This window comes from Triturus cristatus, chromosome 5_1 (assembly GCF_964204655.1).
Source record: "Triturus cristatus chromosome 5_1, aTriCri1.1, whole genome shotgun sequence".
NCBI classification, from domain to species: Eukaryota; Metazoa; Chordata; class Amphibia; order Caudata; family Salamandridae; genus Triturus; species Triturus cristatus.
Genome location: NC_140587.1, coordinates 367,606,427 through 367,630,626, shown reverse-complemented (window position 1 = coordinate 367,630,626; position 24,200 = coordinate 367,606,427). Strand labels below are relative to the sequence as shown.

Below are 24,200 nucleotides of genomic sequence, written 5' to 3'. Positions count from 1 at the left end.
ACTAGTGCTATGTAAAGCGCTTTGATACCAAATTTGGGTCAAGTTTGCGCTATATAAAACTCTGTAAAATAAAATAAATAAAATTTGTGGTTAGCTGTAAGAAAGAGAGGGAGTGTTTTACTGAAAAATCGTTCGATAATTTTTACTGGGTAACGTAGAAGGGATATAGGTCTGAAGTTATTGGGGGACTCGGGGTCTAAGGTGGGTTTCTTCAGAAGTGGCAGAACTTTGGCCTGTTTCCAAAGAGATGGTACTACCCCACTTTTCAGGGATTGGCAACAAATGCTACAGAGTTGTGGGAAGAGCTCTCTACTGAAGGAAATAAAGTATTAAAACCACTCAAGAATTTACTACATTTGCAAGTGAATTCTCGACCAGCGAAAAATCACACATATCAATCCAGGTCCCCCTGTTTGCCCAATAAGGTTCCACTAACATCACAACAGCTTGTCCCTATTGTTGCCTATGGAAGTGATGGTACATCACACTCTATATCTAAAGCTCTGCAAACAAGTTTAAGACTTTGTTATTATTCTGGGATATTTTGACTTCAAAATAGCCTGAAACTCTAGTTCTTCTTCAACAACTCAATGACTCACTCATACACCCTAAAAGAAAAGACACTCTTAACCACTACACCCACAACATTTTCACCCTATTAATAGTCACACCTTCAAAATCACAACCGCCAATACCGCAACAGCCTTAGAATTCTGCTTCACCACACCATGAGGAACTGGACACTGGAAACTGGAATTGAGAATTATTTTAATATAGCTTGAGTATTATTTTCAGTGCTCCATTTGAGATGCTACCAAAAACTGTTGGTGCCTAAAGGTTTGGCCAAAGTGGTCTCTTAGATTAATCACCCCATCTTACAGATCGACCCTTGGAAATCCAGGTAGTTCTTGATAGGTCAGATGGAATTATGGTGGCTCTATATGAAATATGGTGGTCATCCTCCACAGTGTTTAGGAAGCACCTATTTCTGCTTATTATTCAAGTTTGAATGTTTAAAAGGATAACCAATTTTTGTGTTGCGCTTTGTTTCCTTTGCTCTTTCTGACCATGGTGTAGCCGCAACCTATTCCAATTGCTGTTAATTGCAGTCCTGCTGTCCATGCACATGTAACTACACATGGCTTTACTAATGCAGGTGGTGACTTTATTTTCTTGATTACTGTGGCTATTGATTTGAAGTATTTATTCTTGGGTCAATTTTCCGGTTGTGGATGCTAACACAAACACGTTTCATGAATTAACAGTTACTCCACTACCAGGAGCTTGTAGATCATTTGTGCTCTTAGAAATACCACCTTCTCATTGGGAACACAATATTTGGTTCCATGTAGCCCTACCCCATGTACTTGGACCAGTATGTCTAGGTCCCCTGATTAATGAACGGTGTTCTGGCCTGCTTTAGCTGAATATACACCATAACCTGATAATGACAATATTACTGCTCAACAGCTACAACCTTTGTGTGCTCATTTGGTTGCTCTTTATAGACCCTTAACTCAATATGTTCCGTCTGCCTTGTTGGCTGTCCCAATAAGGTTTGGTCTGCCAGGGCAAGCTCAGTTGCCCGCAGTGCCTACTATAAGTTCCGTAATTGTTCATTCAATTATGGGCAAAATACCCACTAATCTTTTCTATCGCCCAAAAAATTGACCTGATTAAAGCTGTCTTTCCCCTTACGAGACTACAAGAGAAGCCCAAGATATTGATGAGTCCTGTAATTGTTCATTCAGATATTTTCATTCAAAATTCCATTTTGGATCATCCAAAATATCAACCGGATTGAATCTGTGTTTCCACTTACGGGATCACAAAAGAAGCACAGGATATTGACTGTGCTTACTCCATGGGATGGTTCCCAGGGAAGGAAACTATCACACATGGGGACAGTTTTTGCTACTGTGTATAATATCAGTCACAGCCAATGTTCCCTCTAATTTCTTTCCTCTGTGTGCGGCAGTGGAGGGTCTCTGTGCGCTGCAACCATGGCTATGTGCACCAGGAACAAGACCGCGCGTGTGCGCGGCGCCAAATGTCACTCAGAATGTTTACTTTAAAAAGTGAATAGATGGTGCATTTTCACACATACTGTGCCACAATAAGGGTCTTAAGGGCAGTTTCCAAATTGGATAAACACGCCATGACATGAATTGGTTACACAGGCAAGTACACTTCAAGTTTAGAAAAGCACAAGACTTAAACGGTGATACCATCATAAGATTTTAATAAATATTCTTAACTTGAGCACTGTTAAGTGGGTGGGGAAATGTTGAGAGCCTATACAATATCACATATAAACAATAAGGGAGACATGTCAAGTGGCATCACTAGAGGGGTGACAGGGTTGCTTCTCACGGCGATCTTTGGCATTTTTCCAGTGGTGATAAACTCTATCTAGGTCAACTTTCCCATTCAGGAGGTAGGCCTTTGTCTTCATCAGCATATCCAAATGCTTCTGCTCTAGTCTATTCCTCAATTTACTCTTGATAGTATTCATGAGGCTGAATCCTCGTGCACAATCTGCACTAGATGCTTGAAACGTTGCGCAGACATCAACAAGCTGAGACACCACACTATACTGAGCAGCATTGCGTACAGTGAAATTCACCATGTCTTGAAAGGTGGTAAATAACCCACCCTTTACATGTTCTGCCACCACATACTTATAGTCTCTGTATTGTGGAACAACATCTTCTGGTGTTTCGCAATCACCCAGGACCAAGACATTTTTATACTTCTCTACAAGTCTTTGTATATTCTCAGTCCCAAAATCAAAATGTGATTGTGCTGCCATTGCCTGGATTTCAAAACTTGACCATTCTTTCAGCTCATCTTCAGGGAACCTTTTTTGCATGTGCTCACTAAGAAGGGAAACAAAAGACAAAATAGACCCACTGTCAAACTCTTACCTTTCCTTGTACAACACCATCAGATCTCTTACATTGCTGCTCCAAAAGACAGTGTCCCCCAAATACTGTTGCTTAACTTGGCCAATCTTTGCTCTTGCATACTGTACAGCTTCAACAGTAGTCAGAGAACTTTTTTGGAATAGTTTGCACAAAGATGCAAATTCACCCAGATTGTCATTAAGTACTGCAAGTGAAATATGGTAGTTGGAGTTTGATAGCTTTTTGTAACAATATTTAGCAACTGGATCATTCTCCTCAACTTTTTCATGCTCAAAGTACTTAAGAACAGCCTCGTAATTACGAATTAGTGCACCACCAGCAATATGCCTTGAAAGCCACCGGGCTTCATTCAGTGGTCGAAAAGAGACCACTTCACATTCAGTGACCGATGCAATTTCATCCAGCTTGGACTTCCTTGCAGGAGATCTGGAGAACATAGTGTAGACGGTCCTCAATAATGTCTCCATCTCTTTAACCATTGGAACCCTTTTCCAGGCATCATCAACTCCCAAATCTTCTCGATGGGTGACACAATGCTGCTCAACTAGATGAGGTATGGATTGTTTAAGGCGAGTAGCAACACCATTATTCTTACCCAGCATCACGGTCGCACCATCAGATGTGAACATGACCATTTTCATAAGGTCCAGTTCATTGGCAGTGTAGAATTCTTTCACCGCAGTAGTGATAGCCTCAGCATTACAACTAGTCAGCTTCACTATGCCCCCAAACTGTGTTTTGTGCTCTGTTGATGTTACAGGTCAGAACTTGAAGTACAGGATGAGCATTTTTGAAACAGAAATATCTGTGCTCTCATCAATTATCAATGTGTGATACAAAGCATGCCGAAGTTCGGCCATAGCTTCACAGTGTATCACGCTATTGATGGCCTCAAGGAACTCAAAGGCATAGTTCTTGCTCCTCCAGCTGTCTGGTATCTTGACATACAAAGCTAGGTGGTCATGGATGTCTTGTACAGATAACATTGAAGTATTCATCTTGACTGCCAGCAACACGTTGTTGATGAGAATCTTTATCTCTTCAGGCATAGATCTTTGGCGTTCAACTACTTTCATTCTATTTGCTTTGTCAGTGGCAGTTTCTGTCAACATTGCCCGCACTACATAACCAAACCTGGCAGCAGCACTTCTGTTTCTCAATATCACCATGGCAGATTCGTGTACTTTGCTAAGTAGATGGCGTTTCATGTAATCCAGTTTCCAGCCATCCCTCCATTTCTTCCCTGTGGAAAAGTCCCCAACAATCTTGGCTTCGGCACATGCTTTGCAAATCAAGCCCACGTCTGGACTGTATTGAAAAAGTTCCCAGAGTTGCACGCGAACCTTGCTTCGTGATTTCTGCGTCTCAGCCTCCACAATTTCTTTCATCCACTCTTCCTTGAATACAAGACAACATTTCTTCCTTTGTGGTGAAGCACTGCACTCTCCCAAAGTGACAGCTTTGCGCTTGAACATTTCCGTGCCCGCCGGTTTGAACCTGCTGTGCCACAAAGCCTGCAAGATAAGGGAACATGGCTTACGTTGACAACCTAGCTCATGAATGCAATCCGTTATACTACAATGTACAAGAAGCACCACAGTTTAACTCTACCAAACAATTACCTCTTCTGATTGAACTCGCGTACGCCTGTTTAAATGTATGGGGTTCTGGCTGCAAAACCTGCAACAGAAGAAAACATGGGTAAGTATATTATACTACAATGTTCAAGATGCACCACAGTTTAACTCTACCAAACAATTACCTCTTCTGCTTGAACTTGCGTACGCCTGTTTAAATGTATGGGGTTCTGGCTGCGAAACCTGCAACAGAAGAAAACATGGGTAAGTATATTATACTACAATGTTCAAGACGGACCACAGTTCAACTCTACCAAACAATTACCTCTTCTGCTTGTACTCACGTACGCCCATTTAAATGTTTGGGGTTTTGGCTGCGAAACCTGAAATAGAAGAAAACATACTACAATGTTCAAGATGCACCACAGTTTAACTCTACCAAACAATGACCTCTTCTGCTTGAACTCGCGTACGCCTGTTTAAATGTATGGGGTTCTGGCTGCGAAACCTGCCACAGAAGAAAACATGGGTAAGTATATTATACTACAATGTTCAAGATGCACCACAGTTCAACTCTACCAAACAATTACCTCTTCTGCTTGTACTCACGTAAGCCAGTTTAAATATGTGGGGTTCTAGCAGCGAAAACTGCAACAGAAGATGCACTACTTTAACTCTAGCAAACAATTACCTGTTTGTTCTGCCTGTGCTCCCATCTGCCTGTGCAATTGTATTCGTAGTACGGTCTCACGAACCTGCAAAAGAAAAGGGGTGCAGATTGTGAATCTATTTACCCAGCAACCCCCAACCCAACAAGGAACGTAAACAGAATTACCTTGTCTTTGTGGGTACTCGCACCTGACCACTCATATCCAAATACCTTACAGACTGGAAACCTGCAATTGAAGATAAGATAGTCAGCAAACGCTTGAAGAAGCACAAACTATGAATGGGACCGGTCTAGAGACCCCAATAGGAAAAATGACCAAATAATTACCTGGGATTCCAGTCTAGGACAAAAATGCGTGTGCCCATGTGTTTCATTATTAGCATTCATTATAGTATTTATTTTCCCAATCTTATAGAGGTGAAAGGTTGTGTCGGCCTTCCACACATTGGAACCTTTGATCTGATGGTTCTACTGGGTGGTGGTGGCATCACTCCAAGAAATATTGTGGACTTCCAAGATGATCTTTTATTTGAGAGGAGTTTGAGGGGTCTGTACTAAACTGCAGGTGCTTGGTCTAGATCAGTGGTTCCCAAACTTTTGACTCCTGAGGACCGCCACTGACTCACCACTGGAAGCCGGGGATCCCCAGAAATGTGTATGATTTAAATTTGAAACATTAAAAGAGTAATTCGAAAAAAATAAACACACATGGGCACACAAAAACAAATACTCTAATTACTAATGATTTTAGTATTTTATATTGGAAGAGTTTGCAAAAAACGGGAACATGTAATGGGAAGGTTGGTGCTGCATCTCGGTGATTAACTTTTAAATAGTTAGTTTTATTTCACAGTAAAAGGCTCCTGCCAGGGCCAGAGTGGAAACTCAAAGCAGCCCAGGCAAGTGGTTTCAGACTAGTCCCCATACAGTGCACACTAAGTGCAGTGAGTGGCCTCTCCCCCCAAGAAAAGTTAGGAATCAATGGTGCATTCTACAACACATTTATCATTATATATTGAATTGCATTAGCTTTTAAGGAATAGTAAATGATGATCTTACTATGCACCATGATTCCCTTAATATCACCCTTCAACGGTGCCTCTCATTCCTCTGTCACATGTATTTCATTTATTTTATAGCATCTCTCATACCATTGTAGGATGTCAGAACACTTTACATCACACACACATAGAGACAATGAATCATGTGTGTAAATCAGTGTAGAGAAAATGTTACATACAAAGGGGACTACAAGGTGTAGGAGTCGCATGTCATTCAAACTGGTAGGCATTTTTAAATAGTGCTTGTCTGGAAAAGCACAAATTCAGGATTCGGAAAATAACACAGTGGTTAGCATTGACTTTAACAATAAAACTGTATTTCCACCCAAATAAACCCCTTTAGCAGCATCAGGATAATGAAAGACAGGGAAAAACATAAGTTACTAATTTGTACCATGCAGTGTGTCAGCAGATCTTTGATGACAGTTTATAGGTCACTGTGCTAGATTATGATTGTCTCTTATGAGCTGCAGAGTAACAAAAGAATCTATGTGACAAAAGCAGTAACCAACTGACCTATGCACATAAAATACTGTTTTTTTAAATACATGGTATGCGTTCTTTGCAGCAGGCATATTAACCCTCTGTGCTACATTAGATAAGTGAAACATGCCCTATACCTCCCCATTTGTCCATCTACCCCTCCGCCCCCACTTACTTTCTGTTACTGTCCCACTGTTTTTTTTTGCAACTTTTATATAGCGCGAACTCGACCCGAAGGTATTGGAGCGCTTTACATGAGCACCGTATTTACATTACATATTCAGGCACAGGGAGATTAAGTGATTTGCCCACAATCACAGGATGTGGACGCGACCTCGAGGCTCGAACTCTGGCACCAAAGTTCATCAGAATGCCGCAATAGTCCCCGCACCGCGCTTTACTAACAAAAAGAGTAGAGCCAGTTTCAAAATACAGCGTGTACTTTCTGAAAGTACACGCTGTGTTTTTAAACTGGCTCTACTCTTTTGTTAGTAAAGAGCGGTGCGGGGACGATTGTGGCCTTTTGTTTAAGTATTGATGGTAATCAGAGCCCCTTCACGGGCTGTGATTACCATCAATACTTAAACAAAAGGCCACAATCGTCCCCGCACCGCGCTTTACGAGGAGAGCCAGTTTAAAAACACAGCGTGTACTTTGGTACACGCTGTGTTTTTAAACTGACTCTACTCTTTTGTTAGTAAAGCGCAGGGATGATTGTGGCCTTTTGTTTAAGTATTGATGGTAATCAGAGCCCCTTTACGGGCTGTGATTACCATCAATACGTAAACAAAAGGCCACAATCTGCCCCGCGCTCTGCAGCCACACGCCCCCAAGCCGCCACAAGCCCCCAAGCCCTCAAGCCGCCACAAGCCCCCAAGCCGCCACAAGCTCCCAAGCCGCCACAAGCCCCCACGCCCCCACAAGCCCCCAAGCCCCCACAAGCCCCCTTACCTGCACTCGTCACGACTCCTCCGGCACCGCATCAAAATGCCTGCTTTTCGCGCCGCTCGCTTCTTTAAAGCGAAAAAACAAAACCGGGTTTTGGCTCAAAAACTCAGCTGAACTGAGCCCAATATACTAGAAAAACAGAACAAAAAGTTCAAGCTAAGACTCACTCAACCTAATGCTTTAATAACTCCTAATACGAAATGAAACATGAGAGGAGGGTTTTATAAATTTCCTTATTATTTGACGGAAATGATTTTAATTAATTTCACATTTCAAAATGATTTTGCGCTACAACATTGCTTCATTGCGCTTAGATCTTATATACAAATCCCTATCTAACATAACATAAAATACATCAACATATTATTAATGATCCCCTGGGTGACTGAAACAAACATACAAACACTCCTCAAACACTCATGGCCATTATACTCATGCATACACCAAAGAATACACACACTATATAAAGAACTGGGTCCTTGTGGCAACCTTTCTTCTCTAGTAAATTGATTACAACTCAATTTAAACATCAAGAAACATTCTGTTTTTTCGTTGACACAATGAAGTTACAGATTATTTTTGAAACACACAAGAAAAACAAAAATATCTTATAAACGGTGCGACACAAGGACCAAACTGGTCGACGCGTTTCGAACCACTATATTTTGGGTTCTCCTCAGGACCAACCAATTTCTGCAATAAACAATAAAAAATACGTTTTAGGTATAGTACTGTGACTCAGAATTCCTACAATGCACCACAAAGGCCTCACATAACCCACCTTGGAATTGGAGATCTATCTGCCTGAAATGTATCCAAATCGTTTCAAATGATGAGGAACCTAAACAAGAAACCATTTGCATTATCGTTTCCTACTTGACTATATCAGGCTATACATGCAGCACAGGACGAACAACAGACTTTTGGACAAAACAATGGTACTAGCTCCACTTACCGGATCAGGGGAACGTGCCCTCTTTTCCGGCTAACAATGCTTAATTAATACTGGCTTTTCTAAAATGAAGGAAAAGAGCTACGATTACTAACGTCATTCACGTTCAAAAGCCGAAACCAAACCTGCCTTGCGAAGTGGAAAACTTACTTAAGTGAGTTCGTAAGTTCATTTCAAATGGGGTGCCCGCGCCGGGATCTAAAAGTAAACAAAGCGGTGTAAGTCGTCGCAAATTCTACTTAAAAATCCATACTTAAGTCCTCTAAGCTTCCGTGCCCCTAGTGTTCTTTCCTTTTTCGCCTGCGAGCTTACCGGGAGTTCACCTTTCGTCGCTCCATGTACGTGTCAAACCATTGGTGAGGTACACTTAGCATTATGGGAAATGATGACGATTTAAACCAACAAAAACTACCAGAAGCCAGGGGATTGCTGGTAGATGTAGTTATACTTGGCAGCCTTCAAGGTGTATTTAGAAAACGTGGCGCGGATTTGAAAAAGTGCTTGGGACACTAAAGGGTATAGGCTCTTCAATCGAACGATAGTGAAAACGCGTGGTTGTCCACACAAAACGCCAGGTGGCTGCTGGGCAATGTGGTTCGAATTTCACTCTTTTGAGGGTATTTATGGTATGTGTTAGAGTATACGCAGAAACAATTTCTAGCGTGTCAAACAGCGGAAGGCATTCCAAAAGGGGTCAGAGTAGCTGAAAACAAATCGGCACTGTAAACAAACTATTAGAAACGTACTCAGTTGACAGGAAATCCGTACATTGTTTGTTACATTGGAACAGCAGGACGAACAGGAAAAACAGTGGTAACAACTGGACGATGTTGTTCTCAAATTAAACAATTGGTCTGAATATCTCCGCTACTTCATTCAGGCCGTTAATCGCCGTGTTAAATTTCATAATAAGTAATGCCTCACGTTGGCTTAATTGGCCTTCCAAATCGCTTCTTTAAAGCGGCGGCGCGACTCTCTCTTGCGGGGCGTTCTGGCTGCGTTGTGCACGCTCAACAGACGGCAGTGCGCGCTGACGTCAGGGGAGGTGCGCGCGCGCGCTTTAAAGGGAACTGTGGTCACAGCACTCCCGCAATGTCAGTCTTGCTGGATGTGTTAAAACAAATACAGAACGAACATGGGGCAGTTGCTGCCCTGGATTTGGGGATGAAGCTAATGGGAAATCTTCCTGTGGTGTCAGAAATTACTCTGTCTAACATTAAAGGTTAAGAAGCTACTTTGGCCAAACGATAGTGACTTGCATCGGTTGCACAATCCGACTGTGAACTTGAGCTGCCTATAATTATTGCTGATGTATACACATCCTTAGGACACAATAATGTGGGGATCAGACCTACTAAGCTACAACTTGGCAAACCTAAGATTAACCCTAGAATGTTTGTTGCCTGCATAGTGTCAATTCTACATGATGTTGAAATGGACGCATTGTCCTACGTAGATGATAACAACTTGACGGACGAGAAGTCAAACCCACATTTGGCCAGAGTAGATTGCATCATATTGGGATTTACTGAATTTAGCTACAAATTCAACTTTAAGAAGTCTAATAAAGCTTTTCAAAGTATTGTTTTTCTAGGATATACATTTACACATGAGGGAAAGAGTCTTGCACCTCATTTGTTGGAGAAGTGTGCACAATTGCAACCTTCAAACACTTTAAAGAAACTACAGTCCTTGTTAGGATTCCTTCATTATGGCAGAACGCACACACCTAATTATGCACAATGCATCAAAACACTTTATGAATTAATTCACTGATTTTTCCACTTCACATTGGACATCGGAGCATACAGACACAATCAGATCTTTACAGTCTGACCTACTTGCAACACATCACTTACATTTACGTGTAAATATCCCAAACCAAATCATCTGTGTTTTACCGGGTACAACCAAATTTACCTACATGACCTTTATCGAAGGTGAAATAGTGTCAATAGCATATAAATACAATTTGTATTCCAATGCGGAATTGCGTTTTGCTTCCACTGAATAAATGCTGACTACAATGCAGATGGCTATCCTTAAATAATGGCCTGCACAAGGGAAACGCCTTAGAGGGTTTCACAAAGGCTAGTGTCACTAACGCTAAAACCCTCCATCCTAGATGGATACAGTGGGCAATGTCTTTAACAGCTGTTGATGTCAACTTTGTGTTTGTTGCGTCTTTACAGACCCAAGCATTTCTACAATAAGAGCATGTTTTTCCCAAAGCTAGCACTGTCTTACTTCTTGAACAGTATAAATATATTGTTCGCACTGATGGTTCAGCCCACCTGCTATAGGCTCTAAACAGCAATATTCGGTGGTATGCGCCACTGTTGTTGGTGTAATGTTCGATGGGAAATTCCCTTAGGCAACTGGATTCCGCAGTTGGCTGTGCTAAAAGCTTTGCTTCTTACAGTCAAACATACGAATCCTGAATGCCCCTCACTTATTGTGTGTGATTCGTATTATTACTTACTTTATTGGAGACAGAATGGATTCAAAAACTCTAAAGGAAACACAATCAAGCATAAAATGCTTTGGGTTAATATGGCAGATCTCAAAAATAGGGTGCACAGACTCTTGTTACTCATACATTGAGTCATCAGCGTGTGGGAGCACACTTTGTAGGGAATACTGTGACTGCTACTGTTGCTGCAATTACTCGTTTTAAAACGAGAATAGATTCTGATATATTGCTTGCCGTTAATGGTAATAAGGACAGCACTCGTTTACCTAAAGGCTTTCCATCTAAATATGCTTACCACTTAAGTGAACAAAACATTCCATTTGTTACTATTCCAGGTGTTGGCAATTGTTTGATTCCCAACCAAGACCACAGACTAGCTTTAGTGATAGCTGCCTGTGAAGGTGTTGCTTCTGCACATGCTGGTGTGGCAGCCACAATTTCCTTGCTACAGCAACGTTAGGGGGGGCACGGCTTATATCAAAATGTAAACAAATATGTCCTTTGTAGTGACATTTGTCAACAGATTAAAGCTTCCATTGTAGCATGCCCACTGCAGACACACCTGCTGATTTCCAGCTAGCCTTTTGAATGCAAGTTATTTGGAAAATGATGGTCCTTTGATTTTGGATACTGCATTTAAATTTATATAAGTTGCAATTGATTCTTGCTTCAGGTTCCTCTGGGTTTAGCCGCAGCTTTCACCTGACACTCACACTTTTAATAAAGATATGCAGGTCTTTATCGGGACACATGAATGCAGTACACTCCACTCGGACCAGGGCCCGGGTTTCGCTTGTCGAACATATCATGATACAACAGCTTCCCTGGGTGTACAAGTGCATTATTCTTCTCCATACCGGCCTGAAGGAAATTCTGTTGTGGAGAGGATGAACCTTGACTTAAAGCAGTCTGTAACATCTAGAGTTTTAGGCACATGGCGTAGTTAGTTGGATCCACCACCTATATGGGGTACAACAAGCACTAATTAATCTCCCTAAATGATCTCTGGGTGGCCATACTCCATAAGAGGTCCTTTTTGGCATCAAAATGTGCTTCCAGATATTGTGGTGGCAGCATTTGATGCAGATAATCGTGATGTCTTACAGGATCTACAAAACATCTGTGACACCAAATAAAATGAACAGTTGAAGGCATCTACATCTGCAGGAATCAAGGGGAAACCAGTGCCTTCTGGCTGGATTCCAAATGTTGGGGATCTTGTATGAGAGAAGGTGGCAGTGAAAAATGAGTTTGGCCCATCATATTGAGCACTGGTGCCAGTCCTTGGTATACAAGGTACAAGAATTGTAATCTTGCCACCACTTCCTGGTTCCGAAGACAATAGTTTTGTCTCTATTGATCACATTAAGCTGCCTCATGTGGCAGATTCTCAACAGTAGGTCACAAGGAGTACTTGGTAGTTCCCTTACTCCTCTCACTACTATGCAGGAAATTCCTAACAGCTAATGAGCACTACCGGAGCTGTTTCTTCCCAGCTGGGGGATGGAGAATGCACTACAGTTTAATTCCTGCATCCACTACAATTGCCAGCAACATGACTGAAGTGAGTACTGTTGTTACTACTGCGTCTTCAGCAGCTGATGTCATCTATACAGATCCACCTTTCTTAGGTCCACCTCTTCTGAATTTTTCTGGTCCTGTTGCAGTACCTGAGGCATCTGTTTTTCAACAAACTGCTTCTGGATATTATGTGGGTTGAGATGATTTTTCTTCGTACTCTTTCGATGGTTCTGTTTTAGACCTTCCTCCGTCATGGAGTTTTGATTTCTTTTCATGTCTAAAATGCACTTATTTGGTCCCACCTTGAATATATGTTTGAATTACACTTTCCTTTAAGGTTTCTATTCCTGTGGATTGGATTTGTGACAGTTTTTTCTTATTGATTAATGGCCATTATTTACCAGAATGCTCTGCTACAGAACTGGTTGATGAAGTGTTGATACCTCACTCATCTTCACATAAACTAAAAACAGACTTGTCCTTTGTGAATATTTCAGCTGTTCCAGTAACTGATTAAATTGTTTGTGATAAAGTTCCTTTAGATATATTTAGACCTACAGAGATCCTGCAGATACCATATGTGTTTAGGGTTTCTATGGGTGATTTAATTGTACCTGGGTTACATTCAAGTGATTGGGATGTTGAAACAGTAAGCTCCGTGCTCTGGGATTTGGAATAGTACACAGTTTTTTAATCAAAGGATCTATATTTGAATTCTGCTAATTATTGTGAAACACTCTGTTACCATCAATATGGATATCACTATTTCAATCAAGCTAGTGTTCAATGCACATTTTTTAATTTCACACTATGGGAACATTGCCCCACTCCCCCAGAAGGTGGATGAATTCATATATTTTTCTGGATATGATACATCATATCTGAAATCATATTATTTCATGTTAGTCCCTACACCACCAACAAAATATATGCTTACACAAACTAAATAATATTTACAGCTTTTTTTGTGACCCAATTAGCCATCGAAGGCTAAAATTATGCGAAGGATATAATTGAAATTAAATCAATTTGAGGTATCAAACCTTGGCAAGCTCAGGGGACGGAAGCCTTGTTCAGAGCCTATTTAATTCCAACCCAAATGATTTTTCTGAAGGACACTGTTCAACAGACGACTTGTTTAGAGTTGACTAAAACAAAAGGTATGAATGCACACAATATTCCTTCCATTGCCCGCTTTCAAAAATTGGTGAAACGTGACAAATTACACTGTAGAACAGCTAAATAGTATGTTGCAGATTGGTACATTTAATTCCATACTTTCAGGCCCACACGGGTGGTTTTGTGGTCAGTAGTCACAAATGGTTGGCATGCTCATTTTTGGAATGCCCCTCCTGGATTTACAGCAAGCAGACCCCGACCCCCATTATTCCCACTCAAACATTCAGGTATTGTGTCAACAATGGTTGGAAAATTCCACACTGTCGGCAGTAAAACATCTTTCTCTCTTGTCTGAAGACATGGACCTATCTGACTTTCAGTTGGGCCCTGAGTCTCCACGCTCAAAAATAATTATTTATGCCACTTATAATGAAATTTGGAAATTATCACAAATGGAAGCTACCGCAAGTTTAAGACAAATTGATCAAGATAATCTATATAAAGTCTTCTCACATTTACAATTTGAATAATGATGTCATCTGTGATTGATATCATGAAAAATGACATGTCTACATTGTATCATGGGAAAAGTCAGCTTAGATCTATCATGCTGTTTAGCTGGTCACTTAAAACTGTCAAAAATGGTCACGTACCTTGGCATCACTTTCTTTCCAGATACCTAGTCTTCCCTATCAATCTGACATGTAAACAACATCTCATGGTCAAGAGAGATGACCAGTGCACAATTGGCATCTCAAGGAAGTAGAACAAATCCCATTCACAATAGCTAAATCACTCCCCGCTGTTTGGTTAATATACGGCGTAATATATTTTCCGATTTTAACGTTTCAGTTCACATCTTGCAGGAAAATTTCCCCCTTGCTAGATATGAACCCCTTAGAGGCAAATTATGAATTGGGGTCACTCCCATTTTCCTATTGTTATGAACGTGCCAACAAAGAGGTCTTCCTCACCAGAAAAGAATGCAACTCTTCTGTCAGACATTCACTTGTTGGTAAACATGTGACTATTCATAGCACATGTAATGCGTCTGTAACAAATTTGACCTATTTTACTAAGAGGATTACCAGCCTCTGCAACACTACCCCTCATTACTGCCCTTTCGAATGGAAGTTATTTAATGTTAAGTGATCAGGACTGTTGCGGAATGCAAGCTGGGATCCCATAAATTTTTTTGGTCTCCCAGACAGTAACCTGCTGTAACAACATCCTCTTCCCTCCCACGCAAGAAGGTATGTATAGCTCGTTAAGCCCTTCCTTTCAAACTTTGAAGGCTGATTTTAACAAGCTAAGCAGACTCAAAACACTATTGTTTCAAAAAGAAGTAGAATCAACATCTTCTCAAGAAACATTTTAATTACAGGTTGCAAGGACATCTAGTGAGATACAGTCCTTATTAAACACAAATCTCCCACTGCATTTTGGAGAATTAGTTCATTACATTTTAATGCATCTTATACTGCCGGCCTTGCTCACTTTTTTAAAGTTGTGGGTTCTGGCTTAGTTAGTTCCATCCAGACAATCTTTGGAGCAATACCGGATTTTATTAATTTCTTTTTCCCCCAGTGTGTTCGGGGGTGTTCTGCTGGTGTTATTCCTCATTTGCAGCATTTTGGTCCTCTTTTCACTCTTCCACAATGGATGTTCTGTTTGCAAGCCTACTAGAACTATCACCACTCTACCTGTGCTGTAAGTGCATACTTAGATTCTTCGGAATCCTATTGCTTCAAGAACTGGATCTTGATTGATCATTAACATTATGACCTGCCTGGTTTACCTGCTTATAACCCGTGTTTCACTGTCTCTGGTGCTCCTTTGAATGGGCACTAGACATTTGCCTGGCTCTGAAGATGCCGGCTCCCAAGTGCATGCACCTGCTGATAAGTCCAATAGCAACCCACTTTTGGAGTTGTCCCCTGGGCTTACGGCTATGCGAGCTATGACTGAGTCACTCCTTGCAGAGGAGATGAGTGCATGGCCATATGGATTACTAAATCCTGGCTTTAATAACAGAGATGTGGGTTACCTGGTTACGTTCTCAGAATCAGCCAATCCAGAGGATCATGTCTGCTCTCTGCAGTTTGTGGGTTGGGATATTCAACAGTCATCATCTGTGGAGATGGAATCCGTTCTGGAATCATACACTTTTAAATTTGCGTAGGACATCATGGATACCTCTGACTGCTTAATTTGGCTACATTTTCCAAATTGAAATGTTATGTTTTTTAACTATGATTATATTTTTTGTTATTTAACATGCTTATTATTGAAGCTTTTATTTTGCTAGCTTGTGCTATAGATTTTTTATTTTTAATCAACGTGTTACTGTCCCGCCCAAGGAGAGGGTGCTATGTTTTCCCTTTAGGGCCCACTGTACTTCTCCCCTATGTTATCCTACCTGCACATGTTACAGGCAGCTTTGCTTTGCACATTTTACACACTGCACATTTGATTTTGTGCTTCAATATAATTTTAGAAATACATGGCACATGCTTTATTATTCAATGCTCCTTCCTGTGACTCAGTATGAACAATTGGTACAATGACAAACAATAGCATACCTTGTTTTTCTCTGTGGCCTGTCACTAACACATTCTAACATATAGACATAAAAAAGAGACCAAGCTGCTTTTTCGAGCACGGCATTTAGTTTTGAATCCCCCAAACAGAGAAGAGAATCCTTGCTGAGAATAAGTCCTGAGACTAGAGTGCCAGCTCCATGCAATCAGAGATGTAGACTACATATGCCAGGTATAGGGTCCGGTACTAGTCCCAGAGATCTCAGATATATCACTGTGCTCACGTAGTGAGGGTAGGCTCAGGCAGATTTATTGTTCACCATGACAGGACGTTTTAATGTACACATTTTATTAATAATGCTAATCACACTGCTAAGTTGTATTTGTTTTCTAATTGCAGCACAGTTGTTTCATGATAAAGCACAATAGTTCAATAAATATTGTAAACGTTCCTCGTGTCTCTTTTCTGTGTTTAGGGGTGCCAATTTACCTGTTATTCTGAAAAGGTTAGAAGGGCTGGTAAGGCACTATGAGCTAGTCAGATTTGGGCCTACACTAATGTGGAACAGTGACTCAGTCTTTACATACTAACGTTCTGTGACTCCAGGTATTGCTCTGTTTCTAAGCAGAATTCGTGCAACATAGACAAACAACGCAAAATTTGTTGAGATTCCTGGGCTAGCGATCTGAAAGTGTCAGAGTGGTATGACCTATGTCCCTATTTTTGATGGGATGATAGTGGTAGTCTTTGTAGTCCTAGGTGCCATGCACAAACACACCCTGCTGCATCACTGAGGAGCTGCATCAGTGTTGCAGCTTAACTAAACAATGAGTCAATGATAATTACTCTCTGTTGGGACACAGAAAGAATCAAGTTTGAATTGATTAACATGAATATGTGACATACATTCTAATGTGTTTCCTTTCTCTTTCTCTTTCAGCTATTGGTCAAATCACTCTTTCTGGTTGAATAATGGCATGAGCGTCCCAACAAATGGCTCAGACGTGGTGATCCCTGCAGGTACTGTATTTAAGCATGCAGGGCCAGCTTTAGGGTGGTGCAAAAGGTGCAGCTGCACCTGGCACTAACTTTGTTGGGGGCTCTGTGTTTAAAAATAACTTTTGATTTAAAAATGTGAACTTCCTTGTGCATTGTAATTTTCACACTAAATTATACAAAAAAGTGCTTTCAGACAACAATAAAAATGCCAAGATAACTCTGGTGATTAATGTTTCTACTGGTAAGAGATTGTAATGTTGTCTAGTGGGAGTTTTGACTCATCGTAAGGTAGCGCAGAGGGTTAATGCCCCTGCTGCAAAGAATGTGTGGCATGCAGATCACAGAAGTTAATGTGAGTGAACTAGGAGAAGCACTATAAAAAAAATGAAATACTTGTCAGGGAAAGACTATGCGAAGATGAGGTGTACTGTTGGAGAGTGATAGTGAGGGAATCCATGGAAAAGGAGGTCATGGGTGGTGCCAGGAAAGATTATCGCACCAGGCGCTGCAACCTTAAAGCCAACCCTGTTAGCATGGCCTACTGTTGTCATAATATACATCATATTTCAATGGATACCTTGTGTATTAGGGTCCTTATTCAGTTTAGCTAAACAAAATGGGTAGAACTCATTTCTCATCAATGATTTCAGATGTTGGCACTATATCCAAAGCGAGTGTGATCCAGCATATCTTTCAACCTAGAAAGAAACTTAATTGATAGAACGGGTCAATCTACTAGAGATCACTGTTTTAAAATGCCTATAAAATGTCTTTTTGCTTCAAAATGACTATTCAGCTTCCCATGCAAATCGGACAATGAACAGTCATCATTCATTACACACGAGAGAATTACTGATGACCAATTTTATATTTTTTACCCAATAAGCAGGAAATCCTTGGAAAACATTAGCAGAAAGAGGGTGTGGCAGGCTAGGTCCTTGAAGAGTTATTTATGTATTGACTCAGCGTATCCCCATGAAGATGTGATGCTCTCCATCCAATTAGATTGGTGGGGCTCATCTCTTATCATCCATCATCCTCTTTAAACTTGTGTGTATATTCGTCTAGTAACCACTCATTCCTTCTTGTCTATGTAGGCCACGTGCATGGGATGTGTCTTAATTGATACCCATCTGTTGACGAGCAGCCCCTCAAAGAAACAGAAGGGGACTGACTCAGAGCCTAGACATGCAAGGTGATCTACCTAGATACTGAATGAATGCTCTAGTAGTCCTGTAGCTGAACTGTGTCCTTCAGAGGTAGGAATATTGGGAATGCCAATCTATCTATACATTTGCATCAGCCTATGCAGATAGAAAGGCAGACATTGACACTACATACATCTGAGTGCGAGGATGCTGTGTAGTAGGGGTTACCAGGGAGAGTTAAAAAGTAATTGACCATTAATGGAGCTAGCTAACCTGTGTTGCAAATCTTAGCATGAGTATGTTACTGCAGAAGTGAAACACCCACTTATGAAGAAGAACAGCCTGCCATGCCTACCACAAAGATATGATGCATTCATATATGAAAAAAAACCTGGTCATTTGATAGTGGATGTTATCTAGTCTGGATCATGAGACGGATGATAGGCCAACTTGTAAATATTTAGATATATGACATGGAAGAAGGCACATACTTTAGAAAGACTTGACTCCTCTCATCCTGCCCTTCTAAAGTTGCACACACAACCAGGTATAATGAGGGTGACATGGCAACACTAAGAATACAGCCTTTTAAAACTGGCATCTGAAGATGGACACACCTCCATTTCCCCCCTCACCTGATGGCCATTTTAGGCAGGACTTTGAAACCCCACACATACATGTACCTGCTAGCCAACATTACTTAATTAAATATGCACTGTAAAGCAACATGTAAGCAATGCAAATGTTTTGAGATTCGACTAGTTGTGCACAGCAAATTGATGGAGATGACCACCCCCACCTAACATTCCCATACTGCAACATTGAACTGTATCTGTTTTCTACATATCAAATGTTTCTCTAGACCAAATGATGCACCATTGACCATAAACTCTGTAAAGCTGTAATTTAAGTGATAAGTGACCCTTTGTGCCTTAGGAAAACTGCATCCTGGGCAAATAGTTCCTCTGTGCCACGTCTGCACCTTTAAACCTTGGTTCCCAGTGTCAACTTGCACTCGGAGATTTGTAACACATATAATGTCTTTCTGTGCCCCCTGCATTCTGAGAACTGTTACTTGAGAGATCACTATCCTTGTGAGCTCCTTGCAACCTGAGAAAAGTGCTTGGAGTGATTAGCCCCTCTACATGACCCCTGCACCATGAGAAGTGTCCCCTGATTGACGATGCTCCTGGGTGTACCGTACACAGTCCCTTAAGAGATCAGCAACATAGTGTGCCACGCACCGGGAGAAATGATCAGAAAAATCATCTATGTACATGTCAGTAGCTACATTAGTCATATTCATTTGTAAAATCATTTTTGCAGCTAAATGGGTTATAGCAGACATTCAAACGCCAACCCTCGAGAAACTTACTATCTACGGCGTCCTTGAGCTCATAAATCTCACTGAACCTTCTTCAGGATACAAGACAGTGGTCCTAACTGCAACCTGCATCTCTATACAGGTAAGGAAAATATTTAAAACCAAAGTTTAGGTATATTTTGCAAATTAAAAAATTTCTGATAAATACCTACGGTCCCAACCAGATCACTTTTTGTTGCAATTGAAAATAAGGTTTACTTAAATAGCTCAAGTTCACTGTAGTATTTATTCTTCCATTAGGCAGTTACCTGCCTGTTTGTTGTTTTTTAAAATGTATTTTATTCATTTTTAACATCTTACACATTACACTTGTAAATACATGCTCCTGTTTCTTCTTCACTTTACCATGGACTTAGCGTTGATGTTCACTCCCCACACCACCATGTCAAGCTCAGTCTATGTTTCAAACCATCACCGGGAAGCTTACAGTAATAACATGTTGATAATGTTTAACATCAAACAAGACATTGACAGTTCTGCTAGAGGTGGAGGGAAATGTGGTGTGTTGTGAGATGTCATAATGTTGGGGGAGGTGTGCATAGGGAGTTCATGTGTTTGTTGTATTTGCTTGTGGTGGCTGAGGAGTGAAAGTGTGCCCTAGTACATATCTTTTGGGTACCTAACCTTTTGACGCTAAGGGATACTTCATCTATCAATCGTCTGATTTCTTACAATCCTCTGGTTCCACAAGTTGTAAATGTCAGTTGATATGTTATCCTGGGCCATGGTCCAACTCCGGGGTTGCAGTCCTCTGTTAACCTCTCACTGCAGATCAGTTCCCTCATACCTAGCCCATCTGCGGAGTTCCACTGGCCATGATTATAGAGTGGGGACAACAGCAGTTTTCTAAGAAATCGTTATCTGGCGTTTGGCAAGTACGAGCTCCAAATATATAATTCTACTTGCAGCTTCTTCCGCTTTCCATCGGGTGAACCATCCCAGTAGGCATGACCCCAGGGAATCAGTAATCTGACTCCCATTGCAGTTGATACTATCACCACCACCCCATTCCAGTAAGGTTGTATGGTCAGGCAATCCCATACCACATGTATAAATGCGTTATCATGCTAGCCACATCTAGGGCAGTTTGTGCCTGCATTAAGGTGCATGAGATTAACTTCATTTGGTATGATATATTCTCTGTGGCAATAATAATATTGGATTAGGTTGAAACACATAGCATTGGGGTATGTGCCAATACTTTTGTCCGTTCTGTTTCACTTATCTGTACACCCCAGGTTTGCTCCAAGCGATCCTTCAGTGCCCCAAGCCCCTTCTTGGCCTGGTCCCTCAGTGCCTTCACCCTGTGCATACAGGTATGCATGAAAATCGAATAATGCTCGGTTTAGCTCAGCCTGGGAATTTACCACCTCCTAGCACGCATTCTTAATACTAAGTATGTGGGAGCCCTGTTTATCTGGGTTGGCAAGCCATGCCAAGAGCCTTCCCGATTAATATCACTCATCATGTGCTTTGGAGAGTTTAACAATGGTAATGATATCCCTGCAATCTCTCTATGAAAGTTCCTTCAGTAGCCAAAGCTTAATCGAAGGGTCCTCATTCACAGTTTTTTCTACCCTATTGAGTGCCTCCTTTTGTCTCACAATGTCCACCAATAACTGAGTGTGGACCCCACATTTTGTCCCTACTCATGGCCCTTGGACCACCACTTTGCAAGCATCCCATTCACACGAGAAAGAGATCGCCATTTCCTCATTCGCCCTAAAATATTTATCAGTGGTTTTGCCTATAGCATTGTGCAAGACTAGCAGCATTACATTAAGTCTTCAAGCTGGTAAAGGAGGCATACTGATGTCCCATTTCAGTGTTACCACTAACGGGGCAGGGTCTGAGTGTGTCTTTGTTAAGTATTCTGTTGCATGTACTTTCGTTTATAATGTCATATTACAAAGAAACGTATCTAGGCGGACATACGGAGAATGTGATCCAGAAAAGTAGAAGTATTTTCTACCCAGCGGATTCAGTGATCTCCAGGCATCCATCAAGTCCCGGCATGTCATCATTTCCTAAACCCCTTAGCAGTTCTGTGCGGTGTCATCCTGCAGCAGTGGATGTGATCTGTCTAGATTTGTGTTGGCAATAAAATGCATGTTCCTCACCACCATTAAGAGGTAGTGGCCAACTCTGGCTAGGACCCGGCAACTGTTCTATAAATGTGCATTGATCTACATTGGGTGCATATATTTTGAGGGAAGCTCTGTCCTTCCCATAAGCAGACCTGCTAACAATATGTAGTGCCCTTCCTTATCTACTATTTCAGTTTGAAGCAGGAATAATAACCCAGGGAGGATCCATATGAGCACTCACCTTGCATATGCAGAGAAGGATATAAAATGTACCTAGCCCCTCCACCACTTTAGTAGCACTTGCCCTTCCATGTGAGTAAGGTGTGTGTCATGTAGGAAAACCACCTAGGCTTTCTGCCATTTAATATATGACTGTATGTTGTAATGCAATGACGGAGAGTTAAGGCCCTGTACATTCCTAGTAATTATGCGTATGCGCATTAGCTTTTAGAGTAGAAGTGGGTGTGTTGTGATCTGATCTTCTCCGGTCCCCCCATCTCATTTATACCACATTCCTGCTGTTCAGCAGTGGATAGCAATTTAAAAAAAACATGGCCGTAGCATGAAAAAAATCACACCCCACCCAGGACTGTGATACCCAGGTACCCTGTCCAAACAAGGTCAAACATTTTCCCATTTGCAACAGAAGGCAGACCGCTAGCAAAGCCAGCTCATTGACGCCCTTCTATGTCCACTGGAATGTGAGCCATCACATCAACCAATGCAGTTATGTCATTGTGTGTTATTTGATCACTCCACAGCATAGGCTAATGTGATACCCACCACCTCCCCGCTGCCTACAATGTGCATCTGTGCATGCTTACTGCTGGCACTCCTGCTCCCTGTCATCCAGAGGTCGTCACAAGCTGAGGTGTTAGCGTTGGACCATAATGCTGTGCTTCACAAGAGGCTCCAAACCTGCTGGTGTCCACCTCCAAGTCCATTTCAGGCTCCAAGCCCAGCACCTCAAACATATTTTGATGATAATGTGTGACATCGGTCACCACTGGTGCTCTCGCCTCAGATGCCTGTTCCTCCTTGGACTGTTATTGAGTCTGTCTGCTGCACCGTTTCCGGGTTGTTCTGCTTTCCCAAGTTTCCTTGGCCGCCCCATTCTTTGGTTCTGTGCTCGCGGCCTTGGAATGCAACCAGGTCCAAGCCTCCTCAGGGGAGTGGGATAAGTGTGTGGTCTCCCCCTCAACCAGCACAGCCCCACCAGGAAAAGGGGGAATAGCATAGACCCAGAAATCTCAATTGTGTTTTGACTGCTCTGTAGGAATTCCATTGTGCCTGGATAGATATCGTGTAATCTGGGTATGCAGATATGGGGCCCCACTCAAATTTCCTCAACCCTCTGTCTGTAAAGAGTTGCAGCAGCAAGCCCCTATCTCTATAACTGAACAGCCTTCAATCAATCAATCAATCAGTAGATAAGTAGAGCACTACTTGTCACCCGTCAGGGTATCGAGGCGCTGGCAGGATCCAGTTGAGGAGCCAAATAGCCAGGCCTTCAGGGACTTTCTGAACTCTGGAAGAGATGGTGTGGTCTGTGGATGAAAGAGTAATATGCGAGGTTTGAGGGTTAGAGAAAAGGGCATGGAGCGGAGATGTCTGATGATCTGATAGAAGTTCTGGCGGTGGTTCAAGCAGGTGGGTCTGCAGTTGTGTGGGGCCTTATATGCACGGGTCAGGATCTTGACCTGGCATCTTTTCTGTACAAGGAGCCAAAGGAGTTCCCTAAGGAAGGGGGTGATGTCGATTCATCTAGGATGATCCGGGATGAGTCTGGTTGCGGCGTTCTGTATGGGCTGTGGTCATCGGGGAAGGTGAGCTGCAACTCCTGCATAAGGGGCGCTGCCGTAGTTTAGTCAGCTGGAGATGAGAGCTTGAGTGATGGGGAGTCTTGAGCTTTGGGTTAGCCATTTGAATATCCTATGAAGCATGTGGAGGATGAAGAAGCAGAAGGAGGAGACAAGTTGACCTAAGATGTCATGGTTAGATTGTTGTCCTGAATGATGCCTAGATTCCCAGCATGGACAGTGACGGTAGAAGTCGGTCCGAGTTCTGAGGTCCCCCAAGATGGATCCCATAAGGAGCTTTTGTTTCTGAAAATCAGTACCACTGTCTTGATCGTGCTGATCTTCAAGCAGTTGTCCATCATCCAGTTGCGGACTTCTGTCATGCAGTTGTGGAAGTTGGTATTGGTGTTGGTAGTGTCTTCAGAGAAACAGAGGAGAGGGTTATGATGTTGAGTCCATGGGTGTTGGCAATGCTGGCTAGAGCTGTCATTTAGGTGTTGAGGGGGGTGGG

General features: G+C 41.9%; 1 protein-coding gene across 1 annotated transcript in view; it reads left to right on the top strand.

Moving 5' to 3' along the window:
* Positions 1-24,200, top strand: part of LOC146830898 (fibrocystin-L-like) — a 1,500,901-nt gene that overhangs the window by 1,180,053 nt on the left and 296,648 nt on the right. The window contains exons 58-59 of the mRNA XM_085605087.1: positions 17,213-17,292; positions 19,746-19,885. Of these exons, the coding sequence (XP_085461213.1) occupies positions 17,213-17,292; positions 19,746-19,885 (220 nt within the window). The remainder of the gene's footprint in view (positions 1-17,212; positions 17,293-19,745; positions 19,886-24,200) is intronic.